Source organism: Lithobates pipiens, unplaced genomic scaffold, assembly GCF_037356315.1.
Source record: "Lithobates pipiens isolate NorthernLeopardFrog02 unplaced genomic scaffold, aLitPip1_a1.2 Scaffold_3, whole genome shotgun sequence".
Taxonomy (NCBI): Eukaryota; Metazoa; Chordata; class Amphibia; order Anura; family Ranidae; genus Lithobates; species Lithobates pipiens.
In genome coordinates, this window is record NW_027507790.1 from 224,747,038 (window position 1) to 224,766,973 (window position 19,936).

A 19,936-nucleotide genomic window follows, 5' to 3' on the forward strand; every position below is an offset into this window, starting at 1 on the left:
TTAATAATACGGCGTGATATCCACATACTTCTGGCTATATGATATATATCACTGAAAAATATTGTGCATACCATTTATGGGGAAATCTAGGTGGGTAAAATGGTTTAAATGCATTTTTCTTGCAACTGTATTTGTATGATATGGATGGCAAATTTGAATATGCAGACAGGAATAGCGTTACGCTAATGTGTATGCAACCTCCTACGCAAACTCAGCTTTCCATGTCACCTCGAACCTAGTGTTGTCATAATATTTGTGAGCTTCAGTTTAACCACTTGCCCTCCAGAAGATTTTACCCCTTTCATGACCATGACTATTTTTTGCTATTAGGCAATGCGCTATTTTAACTGACAATTGCACGGTCATGCAACACTGTAAACAAGTTAAATTTGTATCTTTTTTTTTCACACAAATAGAGCTTTCTTTTGGGGGTATTTGATCAGCACTGGGCTTTTTATTTTTTGCAATATAAATAAATAAAGACTGAAAATTTTGGAAAAAACTTAATATTTTTTACTTTCTGCTATAAAACATATCCAATAAAACATTTAAAAAAATCTAATTTCTTCATGAATTTAGGCCAAAATGCATTCTGCTACATGTCTTTGGTCAAAGAAAAAAATCCCAAGTGTATATTATTTGGCACCAATTATTACACTAATACAGTGATCAGTGCTAATACTATACACTGACACTGTCCTAATGACACTGGCTGGGAAGGTGAAAACATCTAGGGGTGATCAAGCGGTTAACTTTGTGCCCAACAATGTGTAATGTGTTTAATATGTGCTGCTTTTACTAAGTGATCATGCTGTTTTTTTCTCTGCTTTGCAGGGAATTAAAAAAAAAAACAGCAAGATCGCCTGTCAGTGAACAGAGCTCTGTGTTGTTTACAGCAAAGTGCTCTCCTTCATTAATTACAGAGCAGATCAGCAAGTCTCAGTGATCAATCATTGGCCGGGACCTGCTGATCGGCTTGTGTTTTAACAAATCATAGCACAGCCGGGGCAGCAGGCACGTGCGAACGCCCCCCCCCCCCCCCACGTGAAATCGCTGATCACCCTGCAGCAGTAAATGTTTGTAGGGCAGTCCGAAAGAGGTTAAGGTGTCAGGTTAATAAGAGTAGTACCCATTGTGTGTTTCATGGGCACACTACATAGTAAACCATGCCACGTCCCATATAGTGGAACACTGTATTTAAAAATCAAGAATTATGGGCTTTGGAGGCATATATATATATATATATATATATATATTTATATATTTATATATATATATATATATATATATGATAAAATAATTCAATATTTAATTTTTTCAACATTAAAAGCTTGTACGAAATAACAATTGGGTATAAAATAGATTCTAAAATGTAACTAATTACCATGTATCACAGACAAAGCGTAAACCCCCTTTAAAAGGTGTGTACCGCACAGTAGGAGACTATAGAGAGATATAAACCAAGTGTTCAAGTTTCTCCAGGTGCTAGGGTTACATTTTTCCTTTAAGAATCTGTCACAGCTCTACAGATTTTGCAACCTAGTTGCTTCTTCGGGAGCCTTTAATACATTGGTACTAGGAGATAGGGATCAATGCGCTCACACCCGGGGCCAGAAGAGGAGCCCAGATACAGTCGCATCCAGGTGCAGGGGCATATTTGTCTCTTAATCAGGTTAACAGTACTAAAGGCCCGCTAATCTTATGGGTATGGTACTTCCCTCCTAGGATGGCCGGTAAGCCTTTCTGCATATTTACAATGCCAAAAGACAGCCGTTAATAGGTTAATATAGCCACTTGCATGTAAAAAGGACCTCCCTCAAGAGTTCTTGTCAAAAATCTGTTACATATTAGTGGGTAATCCATCTCAAAAGCACTGTCCTGGATGTACTTCCTGCAAATCTATGACCACCACGTATAGGGGGGGGGGAGAGAGAGAGGATTACTCTGCCCCCCCAGGATCACTCTGTGCCCCACTGATGCAACTGTATCTGGGCTCCTCCTTTGGCCCTGGGGCTAAGCACAATTATCCTTACATCCTATTACCAGTGTCGTAAAGGCTACAAGGCTAGAGAAGTGATTAAGTGGTGAAACATGTAGAGCTGTGAAAGATCCTCCAAAGAAAGCTGAGACAAAATAAAACTCTATAAAGAATTTTATAAAAAGAAACCTGAAGAACCACGACTAAGAACAGATCAGCACATGGCGTGTCAGAATACGTTGCAGGTTAGTGGGGTATTAATATAGTTTTAGGTTTCTCTGTTAACAAAAAGAAATATATAGACTGTGGCTATTTATTGTCCCAAGTAAGTCACTGATGAGACGTTTGTGGAGATAAGGAAGTTCTTTGTTATATCAAAAAAAGTAGAGTCCATGAAAGCTTGCCATGTGGAGGTGAAACATTGTTGAAAGGTAGAGTGAAACAGCTGAGAGTCGAGTTTTTCCCGATATAGTATGTTGTTGGTCCTCTTCTGTTACAGTTGGAGCAGTAGAGGTTGCCCACTTCTTCAAAATGGTCTTACAAGCAACTAGCAGACATATTAGGATCCAATGTGAATGAGAAGGTGTGTCAGTCTTAAAGTTTGATGGTCTGGGTATTGGACATTCATATTCAAAGTGTAGTAAAGGATGTGTTATTCTAAAGATCAAATTGACGTCTCCTAAACCAAGCTTTGGATTAATAGAGCCACATAGTGGGCATAGAGCAGCCCGTGGACTAGATTTGGAAGTGAGAAAAGGAATATATGCTCCGTGTATTAGCTTGAGTTGACATGCTCGCCATATTTCGTTGGTGATTAGGTGTGAGAGAACATCGTTTATCCGTGAGAGATTTAAATGGAAAGTCCTTAGCCCAATTGGACGTTGAGAACGAGCTAAATGGTTTTGTGCATTGCAGCTTGAGAGGTCTATAGATGTCTAAGCCCTTGTACACACGGTCGGAGATTCTGACGGAATGTGTCCTATCGGACCGTTTTGTCGGATATTCCGACTGTGTGTGGTCTCCATCGGACTGTTTCCATCGGAATATCCGACAGACCAACTTTTCCAACTTGCCGGTAACATTTTCTGACAAAAGGCTCTGATTGGACATACTCCGATCATGTGTAGCCTACTCCGACGGACAAAGTGCCACGCATGCTCAGATCAAATTCCTAGACCAAAGCTAATGGCTACTAGCCTGAACGTACTCCCATCGTAACGAAATAACGTCATCACGTTATGTACAATCGGATTTTCCGACAACTTTGTCCGACCGTGTGTATGCAACAGTTTCGGAAAAAATCCAAGGGATTTGGTTGTCAGAATGTCCGACCATGTGTACAAGGGCTAAGATGGTGTATTTTTGAGTCCGAATGAACTTTTTTTTTTTTTCAATCAATCAAGTTTTATTACAATTTTCAATAATTAAAAGACAAGATTAATAAATAAAAGTTTTAATAAATAAATGATTTTGTACAGGGCAAGCAGATACAAGTTGGAATAACTTTTTCAGTACTTTAAAATACAGCTGAAAGTTTGTTTTTGGTTTCTGTACTTTGTACTTTTCGCTCTTTTTTTGCAGCACTGAAATAACAAGTCTCACAAGGGAGCTTTATTAGTCCCCAAACATGGAAGTGTCATCCGCTATTTCTCTTGAAATGAAAATCAGCCTCTCGGGAAACAAAAAAATCTGTTACCATTTCTCCTAGGATCACACTTTAAATGATCATCACCTTCTTCCATGCCGTCTCATCACAGCCATAACCAAATGTAGGAAAAGTTATGTATGATCTAATTTGCAAACAATCAGAGGCCGCGCAAGTCCGTCCATTCACTTTCACAAGCGCAAATAGAAAGTGTCTTTGTAGTGGAGATGCATTTTATGTCGGCGGCAGAATAATGAATAACATCTGAAAACAGCAAGGACACTTCCACCTTCTCTATATTTGTTCTCATGTACAGCAATTGTACAAAGTTGTGTTATTTATTTTCAATTTGGGAATTATTTGTTCGGTGTACGAATTGGAAGCGCCATTTTGGTAAAGGAGAAATATCACAAATGCAGTATTGAAAGCCTAATGCCGTGTACACACGACCAGACTTTGCGGCAGACTAGGTCCGATGGTCTTCCTGACGGACTTTTGGCAGACTTCCAACGGACTTTCCAAACGAACGGACTTGGCCACACACAATCACACCAAAGTACGACGGATTTGATCGTGATGACGTAAGACCGGACTAGAATAAGGAAGTTCATAGCCAGTAGCCAATAGCTGCCCTAGCGTCGGTTTTCATCCGTCGGACTAGCATACAGATGAACTGATTTCTCAACCGGACTCGAGTCCGTCAGAAAGATTTGAAATATGTTCTAAATCTAAAGTCCGTCTGATTTTTCGACAGCAAAGGTCCGATGAAGCCCACACACGATCGAATTGTCTGACGGATTTGTTCCGTCGGACCTGTGCTGTTGAAAAGACCGGCTGTGTGTACACAGCATAACAGCCCAAACTTTTGATTTAATTGCTTATAGAGCAGAGAAGTGTTGGAGTGTCTGTCATGTTTTTATTGGTGTTTGTCTCCCTTCTGGGTAGTAGAGTTCCTGTCAGGACAAGATGTGATGGAAACTCTGCGTTGGGCAGAGAGACAAAAGTAAAAACACATTTTTAGTAAAATGAGAAAGGGTTAGAAATTCTGACAATGTTTTCTGTCCCAGTAACATCTGATCCTCCCCTTTCTTGTGATAAACAAACAGGAAGTGAGGAGAAATCTCTCTAATGGAGTCACAGACAGAAATAAACTCCACTCTCCCCAAAAACTAAAACAAATAAAATTAGCAAGAGTTAAGCTATAAAGTAGTTATACACACTCACCTTGTAAAACAATCCAGTTTAAAATAGAAATGAAACACAAAACATTTTTGTATAAATATAAAAAAAATGTAAAAAAATATAAATACCTTTATTCCCCTTTTTTTTTAAAGTGATCACATTCCCTCTGTTCTCAACTGCATAAGAGCTGGGGGGAAGAGAAGCAGCAACACACTGAATATCCCAGTGAATGGCTGTGCAGTGGGGGATCGTGTCAGGACAAATCTGATCATTGGAGAACAGGCTGTGTTCCCAGCACAGCTAGAGAACTAACCACAGTGTGCTCTCCTGCTTAGTGTGGTCAGGTTTTAATAGGAAAGCAGAGAGACTGGCAGGAACACCAGGGATTTCACATAAAGGAAGCAATACACAGAGAACAGGATACTTTCTCCTACAAGTACATGGTATAGCAGACACATAGCAGGAATATGAAGTGTTGGAGTAACAAAAGCTTTAAAGGATAAGTTCACCTTTCGTTACATGTTACACCCATATTCAAGGTGTAACATGTATCATGTTAAGAACAGACCGGCCCCCACGCCCCCCCCACCCCGATCCCCCCTGTGACCGCTAATGGGGTTTTTCTCCCTCGCGGCTAGATGTCACAAAAAAAACTGATTGGCTGGGCTCTGTGTATGGAAAACAACGAGGTCCGGTAGCCTTTGCGGCTGTCGGCTTGTAGTTTTCAATGAACTACTACAGCGCTGTGAAGCACCGTGGTAGTTCATTCATGCTTCCTGTCAGATTGTATCTGCTTACCCATATGGGATGTACGGGCAAGTAGAATACATTTTAAAATAAAATAAAGCGCCCCGTCCCAACGAGCCCGCACGCAGAAGCGAACACATACATGAGCAGCGCAAATTGTGAAAATGGTGGTCCAACCACACATGTGAGGTATCACCGCAATCGTTAGATCGAGGGCAATAATTCTAGCCCTAGACCTCCTCTGTAACTGAAAACATGCAACCTGTACAATTTTTTAAACGTCGCCTATGGAGATTTTTATGGGTAAAAGTTTGACACCATTCCACGAGCGGGCGCAATTTTGAAGCGCGACATGTTGGGTATCAATTTGCTTGGTGTAACATTCTCTTTCACAATATAAAAAAACAATTGGGCTAACTTTACTGTTTTTTTTATTCATTTAATTTTTTCCCAAAAAAGTGCGCTTGTAAGACCGCTGCACAAATACGGTGTGACAAAAAGTATTGCAATGACCGCCATTTTATTCTCTAGGGTGTTAGAAAAAAAATGAATAACGTTTGGGGGTTCTAAGTAATTTTCTAGCAAAAAAACTTGTTTTTAACTTGTAAACACAGAGTCTGAAAAAGAGGCCTGGTCCTTAAGTGGTTAAAGCAGTGGTTATCACCCTCAGTCCTCAAGTACCCCCAACAGGCCATGTTTTGGGAACTTCCCTTGGATAAAATTTCTCTCATCAATACCATGTCATTGATGTTGATTTTAAAGCAGCTGTGCAAAGTAAAGGAAAACCTGAAAACATGGGCCATTGGGGGTACTTGAGAACTTTAAAGCATCACCTAATGATAATTTTGAGTATTATTATTTTTGTCATTTCATGGTTTGGAGGATTGACATATTTGATATCTATTCATAGAATACTATCTCAACTTTTCTGATTTAATACATGTTATTGAGTTTTTATAAGAATTACAAAGTAACAGCAGGGATCTTAGTACAACTGAGCATCAAAGAAGATGTGTCGACCCCTTACAATGAGTAAATTTAAGCATAAGCAAGAAAGGTAAATTTAGCGGAGCACATCAATGGTGGAGGGCGCAGACGTTTGAGAAAGAGGCATCAGATATGCCCACGGGAGCTAATCAGGGGTCTATATTTTCGGATGAGAGGCAGGTAGGTAGTTGGCCTATAGAAGGGTCAATAGTCAAGACTAACTCAACTTTTATTCTCTACACAATAAATGGAGATCAAACAGTTTTTGTGTATTAAATTCATTTTAGTGTATTTTTTACTGAAAGTAAAAATTTGAGTTGTGCAAACATCCAATGCAAAATTAAACAGTGCAACTACACCTTTTCCTCTTATAAAGAGCTTCTTCCATAGGTGTGTGCAGCCTAATGCATTAAGGCACCACCCCCCAAGCTCAAACACACATGACTTTCTTTGCAGCTTCAGCTGCACTGGACAGTGACTGAATGGGAAGTGCTTCCTGTTCATTCACAAACCAATGCATAGTAAACAGTTTACTATGCTTCAGTTGTGAATGAACATAGTGAGTGAGTGTGTCCACTGTGTTCATTTAGAAAAGGAATGGACCAGTGAATGACATATTTACTAGATCCTTCCCTCTCTCTCCATTTTGAAACATCCCCTGCAGCAGCCGGGGGGAGAGGAGGGAAGCCAGTATCATTGTGGGGGCAGGGGGTTGCCTCTTGAGGGGAAAGTTCAGGATGTAGGGAGATCAGCATTGCATGTAGTGATAAGGGTGTGTCCAGGCACACCCGGCACACCCCATGCACAGGTCTATGGCCTCTTCATTCAGAGAATAATGTTCGGGGGGGGGGGGAGTTTGATAGTCAAAAAGATTTCCTGGTTAAAGTGAACCTACAAAGGAAATGTATAGGGTTCTCAGCTGATATGATATTCAGAATGAGTGATGGGAAGAAATTATGAAACAGATAAAATGCACCTGCTGCTTTAGAAATGGGAATCCACTCTCCCTTTGGCAGCATGGCATCTGCCAATGGAAGGAACTGGCATCAAAAGGGTCAGTCCCCCAAGATTCTCTGGCAGAGACATGAGTGGCACCCCAATGCACCAACACATGCAACACACGTTACCACAAAGCAATAGTGTGTGTGGGCCCAAAAACAAGATACTAATGGTTAACAACTGCCATTTTTCTTACAGAGTAATAGTAAAAGAATTCTCTATGTAACCATACAAGGAACAGGCTACTGAGGAGTCAAACAACACTCCACAAGGAATGCTCTCTGACATACACACTCCACATTCATGGCTCTTAGTAAGCTGTTTGGGTTATGTCAACCAGATAAATAAAATCCTTTATTAGAGAAATAGGATAATAATAATTATTTCCTTTGTATTCATTCCTTTCCTAAAAGTGGCTGTAAACTCCAAACCTCAAAACACCATTCTTTTCTAATTCTGCACAGTTTAGTAGATAATGTTGTTATAACCTAATTCACACTGGGGTTGATTTTCTAAAGGCAAATATACTGTGCACTGCAGGTGCATTGCTCTAGATCTGAGGGGAAGCTCTGAAATAAGTGGAAGCTCTGCTGATTTTTATTATCCAATCATGTGCAAGCAAAAATGTTGTTTTTATTTTTTAATTTCATTGCATGTTCGCCTTGGATCAAGGGAAAGTGCACTTGCCGGTGCACAGACTATTTGCCTTTTTAGTAAATCAACCCCATTGTGTATACCTCTCAAAAGGTCATCCTCATTTGGTTGTAGCCCTCAGAAATCTGCTGATCTATGGGAGCGGTATAGCACCAAAGCTTAGGGTGTAGAGACCCAACATCACACTATTCCTCTCCCACCTATACACAGAGTCTATCGCTGTGCTCTCTGATCTTTCTCCCTCTCACTCTGTCTTCCTCTCTGATCTCTCTCTCAATCTCTCTCTCTCTTTGATGTTTCTCTCTCTTTCTCCATTTCTCTTTCTGGTCTCTCTCTCTCTCTCTCAGATGTCTCTCTCAATCTCTGATGTCTCTCTCTCTCCATTTCTCTCTCTGATGTCTCTCTCTCACTTTCTCAATTTTTCTCTCCCTCTCCCTGATGTCTCTCTCTCTCACTTTCTCCATTTTTCTCTCTCTGATGTCTCTCTATTTCTCTCTTTCTGGTCTCTCTCTCTATCTCCCCTTGATGTCTCTCTCCATTCTTTCTCCCTGATCTCTCTCTCTATCTCTCCCTGATCTCTCTCTTTCTCTATTTCTCTCTCGCTCTCTCTCTGATCTCTCTCTTTCTGATGTCTCTCTCTCTTTCTCTCTCCGATGCCCCATCTCAGTGCAGCAATGTGCATAAGTACAGTGGCTTTCCTGGGTCTCTCCTTCCTTATTGGCCTGAGACACCGCAGTGAGAGCCATTGGCCCCAGGTGCTGTCAATCGCAATGAGAAGGAAGCGTGGGACACACAGAGGTGGCTCGGGTCCCCCCAGACTTGCTCTGGGGGCACTCAGGAAAGAGGAGGGGCCAGAAGCTCTAGCGGAGGACCTAAGAAAATTACGATTGGGGCTGTTCTGTGCAAGACCATTGCACAGAGCAGGTAAGTATGATGTGTTTATTAGTATAAAGGAAAAAACAAACCTTTAGAACCACTTTAACCTCTTTCTGCCTAGTGTATGTATACAGTATATACAGCCTGGGTAGAAAGCGGTTATACCAGCTTAATGGCTGCACCTACAGCCATGATCCTGGTATTGTTTTTATCAGCCGGCAATTGGCTTTTCAGACATTAAAAGAGATCCCAGTGTCTTAACAGACACCCAGTAGCTTTTTACAGCTCTCAGAAGGGGCCTCCCTCTATCCTGTTCCACTGGGGAGTTCGGAACTGCTGTAAGAAGTCAGGTCAGCAGCTCAGAGAGTAGATGGAGGAATATCCACTCCTGCATCTCCTCGAGAAGCCAGAAACAATTCTGGTTTCATTGCTTCCTTGCTCTGGCCGGTACAGCCAGGGAAGCATTCAATTTAACACAATCTATGTTTGATCAGATGCTTAGAAGGTCAGGGATGATATCAGGGGTCTAAAAGACCCCTGAGGTCTCCATAAAGGTCTCGCTCACCCTTTGTGATAGCAATAAATGTTGATAAAAAAAAGTGTAAAAATAAACAAATAAAAAAATTATAAGGACCTTGCCACCGGTGCTCGCACACAAATGCAAACGTGCTCAACACGCAAGCAAATGGTGACTACACCACATATGTGAGGTATTGCCGCAAACGTTGGAGTGGGAACAATAATTCTACCACCATAGCGCACGTTTAACCCTAAACTTATGACCTGCAAAAGATTTTAAAGAGTTGCCTATGGACAATTTTAGGTATCGTAGTTTGTCACAGTTGTGCACAATTTTAAATCTTGACATATTGAGTTGAGTGGCATCTTGATAAAGCGCGGCCATTTACCCCGTAGGATCCCAATGCACTTGATTTGGTATCTATTTACTTGACATAAGGTACATTATACTACAGGCCCATAACACTAGCAAACCTATATGCACCCAATAAACACCAAGTTCCCTTCTTTAGAGAAACTCTACAGCTGCTCACTGAATTTTACTCGGGCATTCTCATTGTTGGCGGGGACTTTAATGTTGCACTCACCCCAGCACAAGACTCTTCTAACGGATCATCATCCATGCCATATAGAGTGCTAAGAGACATCAAAAAACAATTCCAAGAACTACATTACACGATACATGGCGAACATTGCACTCCAGTGACAGAGACTTTACATTTTACCCATGACAAGTATACCAGAATAGACCACTTCTTCCTCTCCCAAAATGACCTGACTCTCCTCACTAAAGCGACGATAGAACCCATGGTGATCTCTCACCATAACCCCGTCACAATGACATTGACTATACCACTTGCTCGTACACAGACTTCGATATGGCGTCTAGATAATTCTTTGTTGACAGACCCAGAGATCACGTAAAAAATAAGCTCCAGACTTATACAATATTTTAAAGAAAATATCACGGAAGGCTCCAAACCATCAACTGTATGGGCTGCACATAAATGTGTTGTAAGAGGAGAACTCATCTCCTTAGCGGCCCATAGACATAAACTGAGACACAAGAGGATCAAAGACCTTTCCGACAAGGTCCATACACTTGAAAGGACGCACAAGACTTAAATGGCCACTAACACCCTCACAGACTTGTTACGGGCTAGGGAAGAACTCAGGGAAGAATTAAATAAGAGGCTGAAATGCAAATATATACTGATGCAAAAGCTGTTCTACAAGTTCGGCAATAAATCTGGCAAATTACTGGCCAGAGCACTACAACACAAAAAGGCATCAACACCTACAGATGTCCGTGACCAAGCACCTAACAGACAGGAGGCAATTGCCAACTTCTTGACACAATTTGGGGTTAAATCGTAAACACTTTTACGATTTGCATTGTTCAATTTTGCCGATCATCCTATCTACATCCCCTTCACCACATGCAGCTGCGGTATTCTATTCATTGGCGCAATTAGTACTATAGTACTTAAGTTTGGAATATGTATACGGTTGAATTGTTATGCTGAAATGTTATACCAAGAATTGTGAGTATGTACAAAGGCATTCTGTATCAGCTCAAGAGTTATGTTGTGATTTATTGTAATTGTCTGTTCTTTACTAATAAAAATTATATAAAAAAATAAAATAAAATTGCAACAACTAATTTTATTCTACAGGGCCTCTGCTTTCAAAAAACATATCAAGTTTGGGAGTTCTAAGTAATTTGCTAGCAAAAATATGCAGAATTTAACATGTATGTGAGCAATTAAAGAATGCCCTGCTATGCAAGAAGTAACAAGAAACAAGCATGTTTTTTCAGTGAGCATATATAATAAGTTCCTATTAAATTTATCTCCAAATAATTTTTACGTAGCCTTTACATTTTTACTGCGCTATAATTTCATGATGGTTTTTCATATATTAATAGGGGCTTCACTCAGTAACTATCTCTTTACCGATGGGTCTGCACATGCTCAGTAACAAATGTCACTCCAGCTGATATGTTGATCAGCTGGCGTGACGTCAACACTGCACATGCGCGTTTTGCAGAGGCAATATGGCATTATCCAACGCTATGCAAACAGCGGAGGGAGAACGTACTTGTCAGATTCTGCCTCGCTGTTGTGGGGTGGGTTTTGCCTATATTGAACGCCGTGTTTTCTGTCTGTTGCAAGGTGGGTTCAGTGTGATAAATGGCAGGATTTGGCTGTGTCTACGGGTGGGTTACAACACAAAACCTGCCCTTTGAGACACCCACAACCCGCCCCTCAATAGCAAGGCAGAATCTTACAATTACATTCCCTCTCGGCACTTGGCAGATCATCAGATACTGCCTCCGACGATCTGCTCATGCGCCGTGATGACGTCTTGCCAGCTGATCAACATATCAGCTGGAGTGACATTGGTTATTGTGCATACGCAGACCCATCAGAGGCATTTTTCGACGGGGGGCATTTCTCGATAGAACACCGGACCTTTAGAACCTGTGCCAACAACAGTGGCTCCCGCACGCATGGACGGGTGTGACGTCATCGTTGCTTTGGCCAATCACATAGCCGTGGCTCGCGAACCTGGGAGACAGAGAGGGGGAACATGTCAGCCCTCTCAGCGGTGGCCTCACAGAGCTGGAGAGCTTTGTTCCAAGGTAAGTATTTCATAATCAAGCCATTTTTTTTTTTTTTTTTTAAACATCAAAAGTTTACAACCGCTTTAAATAGCCTTCTTTAGCAACCGATTTTAGTATTTTAGTTTACCAATAATGTCTCGTTTCATTTCAAGATAGGTACAGGGTTTGTGACATTTTAGTAAAGACATTATGGGGTTGATTTACTAAAAGGTTGCAAAATCTGGTGCAGCTCTGCAGAGAAACCAAGTTTTTTGTCAAACATTAATTGAACAATCTGAAGTTAGAGGCTGATTGGCTACCATGCACAGTTTACCAGATTTTACACTCTCCAGTTTTAGCAGGTCAACACCTATGTATCAATACTTGGCCATCTTCTAAGGCCTTGTGTACATGGGCGGTTTGGCCCATGCACACAAGGCCTTACAAGATGGCTGTTTGTGCACATGGGCGGTTTGTGTGTGTGTGTGTGTGTCAATTCCCAAAGATTTTTGGGCGCACAAGAGACATTAGTCCAGCCCTGCTTCCAGCATCCTATCAAAATCTCTGACAGGCTAAAATACTGCTGGAGGCTGTACCATGCAGTACTAGCATTTAGGGCCATATGAGTTCAGGGATGCCCAGAACACAGGAATTCTGAATTCTGGGCATGCATCTCTGAATGTTTATTTCTCTAAACACAAGTACTGCTTAGAACAGCATCCAGCAGTTGCGTATTTCAGCCTGTCATAGATTTTAACACGCTGCTGGCAGCAGGGTTGGACCAAAAACATCAGGATTTGATGCACACAAGCTAAATTGCCCATGTGCATATAGCCTGAGGCAGGACCACTGAGACAACAGATTGGCATGCACCTCAAGAGTGATATAAATACTCAAGACTACATCAGATTAAAGCAAACCTATGCTTTGCTAATTTATTGCCAAGAGCCAAAGAAAATATCCAGTACGTCTGACTATAAAGAACAAATATGATCCAACTTTGTTGATCATTCTCTGGAAACTTGACTTATTACAGCACAATGGCGTTCTTAAGGTCACAGACACATTTCAATGCTTCAATCATGGACAGGTTAAATGTTAAAAGTTCACAGTGAAAGACCATCCAATTTCAAGGCTTGAATGTCCCCTTATGTTGTTCTCCACAGTGTGATTCCATCTATTAATAATGCAGAAGGTGACAACAGCAGTGGCCAGTGATCCAAATATAAGCGTGAATGTAACCCCCAGGAGGGAAAGCTTCTAAAGGATTAGTATTTGTTCTGAAGTCTGGAAAATATTACCAATAGCTCGGATTTAATAATCTCCAGCATGGCCACTACACTACGTGGGAGCTGAATGTAGCCAGGAGCTATTTGTTGCTTCAGAAGTGAATTTTCTGCCAGCTGTAAGTTACAAACTTCTTGAAAAAAATAAATAAGGATGTTTCTGAATTCTACTTACGGAATGTCCTGATAACTTCGCTAGGAATGCTGAGTAAACTTTCTCCAAAGGAGTTCACTGCCTTTACAGCAAACTGGTATTTGGTGTCAGGAATTAGTCCTTTCAGAACCATTGAGTCCATCTGAACACGCTCTCTTATGATGACCCACTCCTTGTCAAGATCTGGCCTAGATGGCAATAAAAACATTTTTAAGATTCATTAGTGGTTCTTGCATGTAAGGAAGATGTCTGTGAGGTTTGTTTTTATTCAGGTGATGGTAGCTAGTACATCATAATATTCAATATCCTAAAATATGGGAGTTTAGGTCAACATATGCATATCTACATAACATATGATAAAATCCATACTTTTTTTTAGTAATATAACAGAATATAAAATGTCACCAGGACAGAGGGAAATCCAATCTCCAACAGGTTAGTCAGTTACCAAACTTAGACAAATGTATATTCTTCTCTGTATACATCATTATTCTTTTATGCCGCATACACACGTAGCGGACTATCCGACGGACTTAGTCTGGCGGACTTCCCGCCAGACTGTCCGTCCGACTTTCCGAACGGGCTACTTGCCCACACACGGCACTTTTTCAGCAGACTAATACGGCGTACTAAGTCTGCCGTACTATCTGCCCTACTTTTGAAATGAACGGACTCGCCCACACATGCGGAGGAAAGTTCGCTCATTTTGAGCGGGTCTCCAGGTAGGCGGGGCCCACGAAGGAGACGTCGCTGGCCCCGCCACCTGGTATGGACTTAAAGGGGAACCCCAACGCCGAAAAAAATCGGCGTGGGGGTTCCCCCCAGGTCCACATCAGACCCTTGTCCAAGCACACTACCCGGCCGGCCAGGAAAGGGGGGGGGATGAGCGAGCGCCCCCCCTCCTGAGCCGTACCAGGCTGTGTGCCCTCAACATGGGGGGTGCCTTGGGGAAGGGCACCAAAGCACCTTGACCCCATGTTGATGAGGACAAGGGCCTCTTCCCTTCAACCCTGGCCGTTGGTTGTCGGGGTCTGCGGGCGAGGGACTTATTGGAATCCAGGAGCCCCTTTTAATAAAGGGGCCCCCGGATACCGGCCCCCCACCCTATGTGAATGAGTATGGGGTACAATGTACCCCTACCCATTCACCTGTGAAAAAAGTACAAAAAAAACACAACACAGGGTAAATCGGTCCCCGTCATTGTGAGCGGAGGAAGCGACGAGTCAAGATCTGAAGAAAAGAAGAGAAGAACAGAAGAACAGAAAGCGGCGGGAGCGACGACAGCGACGACGACGACAATGGCGACAGAAGACCGGGCCACTGCCTGTAAAAGAGCTATAAGAAGGTGCGGTGGCCCGGCAGAAGAACCGAAGAGGGGGACAAGACCCCCGAAGTCGGAAGAAAGCCGGGCTCCTCCGCTAGCAAAAGAGCTAGAAGAAGATAGCGGAGGAGTCCGGTGAGAAGACCCCCCGAAGACGGAAGACCCCCGGAGCTGTGCAATAAACTATTTTTACCCTGTGTTGTGTTTTTTTTTGTACTTTTTTCACAGGTGAATGGGTAGGGGTACATTGTACCCCATACTCATTCACATAGGTTGGGGGGCCGGTATCCGGGAGCCCCCTTATTAAAGGGGGCTCCCGGATTCCGATAAGCCCCTCGCCCGCAGACCCCGACAACCAATGGCCAGGGTTGTCGGGAAGAGGCCCTTGTCCTCATCAACATGGGGACAAGGTGCTTTGGGGTGGGGGGGCCGCGCGGCCCCCCTTCCCCAAGGTACCCCCCATGTTGAGGGCATGCGGCCTGGTACGGTTCAGGAGGGGGGCGCTCGCTCGTCCCCCCTTTCCTGGCCGGCCAGGTAGCGTGCTCGGACAAGGGTCTGATGTGGACCTTGGGGGAACCCCCACGCCGATTTTTTCACGTTGGGGTTCCCCTTTAAGTCCATACCAGGTGGCGGGGCCAGCGACGTCTCCTTCGCGGGCCCCGCCTACCTGGAGACCCGCTCGAAATGAGTGGACTTTTCCCAGGGTGGGAAAAGTCCATTAATTTCAAAAGTACGCCGAAATGCAAGTCCGGCGGGAAGATTGGAGTTTAAAACTACTTTCTAAGTCCGCCGTACTTTCGCGTCAAAAAAGTCTGCTGGAGGCTACACACGGGGGGGGTTGTCCGGCAGACTTGAGTTTGCTGGACTTTTCCACCCGATTGTTTGATCGTGTGTACGCGGCATCAGTGAACACAATATATAGACATATGGGAAATAATAATAAATGTGAACACACATACACCTACACAGGTTGAACTGGATGGACTAGTGTTTATATTCAACCTTACCTACTATGTAACTATGTAATTTTTTCTTTGTTCTAAACTTTTAAGGATACACGCACGTGATATAATCTCAGTATAAGGGTACATACCAAGTATACACAAAAATCAAACTTATTGTTATTATTATTATTATACAGGATTTATATGATGCCAAAAGTTTACAAAGCACTTTACAACATGAAGGCAGACAGTACAATCACAATACAATTTAATAAAGTAGGAATTAGAAAGCCCTGCTCGTGAGAGCTTACAATCTAAGAGGGAGGGTCAAGAGGTACAAGAGGTGATAACTGTGAGGGATGTGCTGATGGAGAAAACAAATGTACAGTTGTTAGGTAGGGGTCAGATAGGCTTCTCCGAAGAGATGAGTTTTCAGGGACTGTCTGAAAGTGGACAGAGTAGGAGATAGTCAAAAAAAATGGGGTAGAGAGTTCCAAAGGATGGTAGAGGCTCTGGAGAAGTCCTGGAGGCGGGTGTGAGGTGAGGTGTCAAAGAAGCTGCAGAGCAGGAGATCTTGGGAGGAACAAAGAGAACAATTTGGATGGCTTGTAAGTTATTGTTAGCATCTTGAATTTACTTAGTTGGGTGAGCGTAAGCCAATGTAGGGATTGGCAGAGAAGGGTAGCAGACACCAAATGGTCTGTAAGGTGGCTGAGTCTTATATATGAGGTTAAAGCACCCTGTGAAGGCCTCGTCTCCAAATCAATAATTAGTCTAAACATTGTGCCATACTTACAATATCTCATATCTCAGTAATTCTGAGCATCAGACTTGAAGAGATGTTTCTCACCAAATGCTCGGTAAAAGAGCCCAAGAGTCCCTCAACATAAATGAGACTACAGATACATGTACTAAAATCAAATGTAACTAAATCTGCCAAGCACAGGGTAAGGACTGAGAATTGGAGAGAAAGGAAAAAAGGGGGAAAAAAAAGGGGAGGGGTATGGTAGAGGAAGAGGCCCAAGGACAGGGAATAGTAAGGAGAGTCGAGGATGGCAAAAGGGACTGTGCAGTCTCTAAATGACCACGTGAATGAAATCCAGTCTCGAATACCCCAAAGGAGCCAGGCTAATACAAGATGTGCACTATTACTGGGAGCCCATGTTGTCTTGATATTCAGGGGAGCATACAACATTATTTTTGAACCTCATTAAAAAGTCTAAGCATTTTGTGGATTCTTTGTTTGCTTTTTCAGGACATGGATGTTCCAACCTTTTTGTAGATACTTCTTACTGTAGTCAAGGTATATCTAGGGTCTAAAGTCGTGTGTGTACATTCCAGGCCCTCCAGGGACATGAACTGCTCAACTTAGCAATACTTGGGGGCTGTATCATGTGCTGCATTTTTAGAGCTTACATTTACCATCTCATTTCTTATAGATCAAGGCACCAAAGTAGGGTTTTTAAATCTTCTGTTTGCAGCATGCTACTGCATTGTTTGAAAAATAAAAGTTAAGTGCCACAATAGTCACATTTCTCACTCCCCTATTCTCAAACATAACAGTCCTGCTGATGGACAATTTTATACTTCTATATCCTTTGCAAAGCATCTTAATTTTTTAAGTAAAGCCCCAACTTGTGCTCTTTGTCTCTAGGAAATTTAGGCCTAGCCTTTTTATTTAAAACAGTCCTGCTGCTAGCTGATTTTAAAAATGCTGTATCATTAATGGTTTCCTAATTGTTTGCTTGGTAGAAATTGGCCAGTAGCAAGACAGTTTTGCATCAGTGAGAAATGGGACAGCCACAACATACTACCGGCTAATTTAAACCCGCCAATCAAAGTGAGTCTATTACCGCTTGATGAAAAAGCATATGCTGCTTCTAAAGCTACCTGAGAAAACATTTTTTTTACATTGAAATTTAATCAAAATGGAGAGCTGCTAATATATGAAAGCCAAGCTAATTGCAAAAGAAAAATAATCAATTCCATACAATTCCAAATATGCTCTGTCAGTATAAGCTGTCACAGAGACTGTCCGTGAAAATCATACTCTAACACAACATACAAATTTAAAGCATCACCCAAGCATGTTATATAGGGCTGGGTTCACATTAGTGCGAATTGGATGTGGGTTTCACAGCATCTAATTAGCATGACAGGAGATTGTGACTGGCTCTCTATGGAGTCGGTTCACATATCTCCTTCCTATGCTACTCACTGCAAAGGCCAGTTATAGGTGGGGGTGGTGGACACCTTTTTTGTTGTAGAATTACTGTTCTACTGGTCAGGCAGCGCACTGACACCTTTGCAGCCATCATGCGATTTGCTGGGTGTTCAGTGTGCTCCTGCATCTTTAAGAAGGGGTGGCTCCCTTCAGTCTACCGGATACCGGAGTGCCTTGACGAGGCTCTGTGGCTTACGCATGTATTTGAAAATGTGTGCAGTCTAAACCCCTGTTTTAACGCATACTGTTAGATAGGTTGACTTGGTTGTCAGCAGGCTGGCCGGTGAGTAAAGCTTGTTTTTTTCCTTGGATCTATCCTTGGGTTTGTTTATATCTCTATGGAGTCGGTTCACATATCTCCGTTGCAGCCGTGGAGCAGATTACACAAGGGTCTTGTGCATCTCTGGCTCTGTTTCAGGGCAGAATTTAGGCAAAAAGTGGCCCTGATTCCTCCCTGAAATGGAGAACAAGGACGCACCGGACCCCCTGCTGCAAGCCGCATGCAGCTTAGATGTGAACCCAGCCTCAAGGATTTGTGTATTTTCAATGTTGCATATGAACCTGCATGAAAAGACCCTCTCCCCACTGTATTCTATTTTTTTCCCCCTTGACTTTTTGACAACAGTTTGCCTAGTAGCTCTAAAAATCTAAGATTCACCCCTTATAGGTGTCCGTTCATGAAACTGTGAACAGCAGTGATCCCTCGGATAACCACTGATCACAGTCCATAAATGGTTTATGAAACAGAGATAATCGGGGAGAACTTGTTTGAACATGTTCTCCCACGGATGATCTCCGCACACTGAGAACCCTCATTGACTGACACAGAAATGGCCAGGTTATGAAGCTGCGATCTCAGCGCTTCACTGGAGATCTGTGGCAGAATTTACACCCCCCAATTTACCAGCTCATTGGTGGGGAATGAAGAGAGAATCTTGGGGGATCTGAGGAGGAAGAAGAAAGATTATTAACTTCCTTCTTCCTCTATACACAGACATATATATATATATATATATTTGGTTTTATTAAATTCATCCAATAAAAGGAATGAGTACCTGTAGTTATTGATGTGTTACAGCCTCTTACATAGGCCTTATTCATGAATGGCATATGACTAAGGCCTATGTAAGAGGGAGAAACACATCAGACACAATGTGTTTCAGCCTCTTACATAGGCCTTATGCCGCGTACACACGAGCGGATTGTATGGCGTACTTAGTCCGTCGAAACACATTTCAGCGGACAATGCGCTCGTGTGTGGGCTTCAGCGGACTTTTTCAGCGTGCAGTCCGGAGTACTAAGAATTTAGTTTTTTTCGAAATTCTGTCCGTCGTACTTTGGTTTCAGTGGACAATACGGTCGTCAGTATACTAGTTCAACGGACTAAGAATGGCGCATGCCCAGAATGGATTTACACGGCGGAAGGGTGCTTTGCTGTGTCTTGGACTTCCTATTTCTAGTCCCGTCGTACGTGCTGTACACGTCATCGCGCAAGCTTTCGACGGACTGTTTGTGCATCCGTGTGTGGTCAAGTCCGTTCAGTGGAAAGTACGACGGACTGTCCGTCGGATTGTATGACAGACTAAGTACGCCATACAATCCGCTCGTGTGTACGCGGCATTAGTCATATATAACATATCACTAAGGCCTATGTAAGAGGCTGAAACATGTCAATAACTACAGGTATTGATTCCTTTTATTGGGTGGATTTAATACAATTGTATATGTTTTATTTTTGAGACGTCGTGGTTCTGGATTTTTTAAAACAATACCTGGTAATCCTGCAATGAAGGTTCCTTGTTCAGGCACTTTTTG

The 19,936-nt window shown here is 42.5% G+C and overlaps 1 protein-coding gene across 2 annotated transcripts in view; it reads right to left on the minus strand.

Annotated features, from left to right (window-relative positions):
• The window catches only part of EGFLAM (EGF like, fibronectin type III and laminin G domains), a 249,508-nt gene that overhangs the window by 88,619 nt on the left and 140,953 nt on the right, over positions 1-19,936 (minus strand). For both annotated transcript variants that reach the window (XM_077462829.1, XM_077462831.1), the window contains exon 7: positions 13,654-13,820. In XM_077462829.1, coding sequence (XP_077318955.1) covers positions 13,654-13,820 — 167 coding nt within the window. The remainder of the gene's footprint in view (positions 1-13,653; positions 13,821-19,936) is intronic.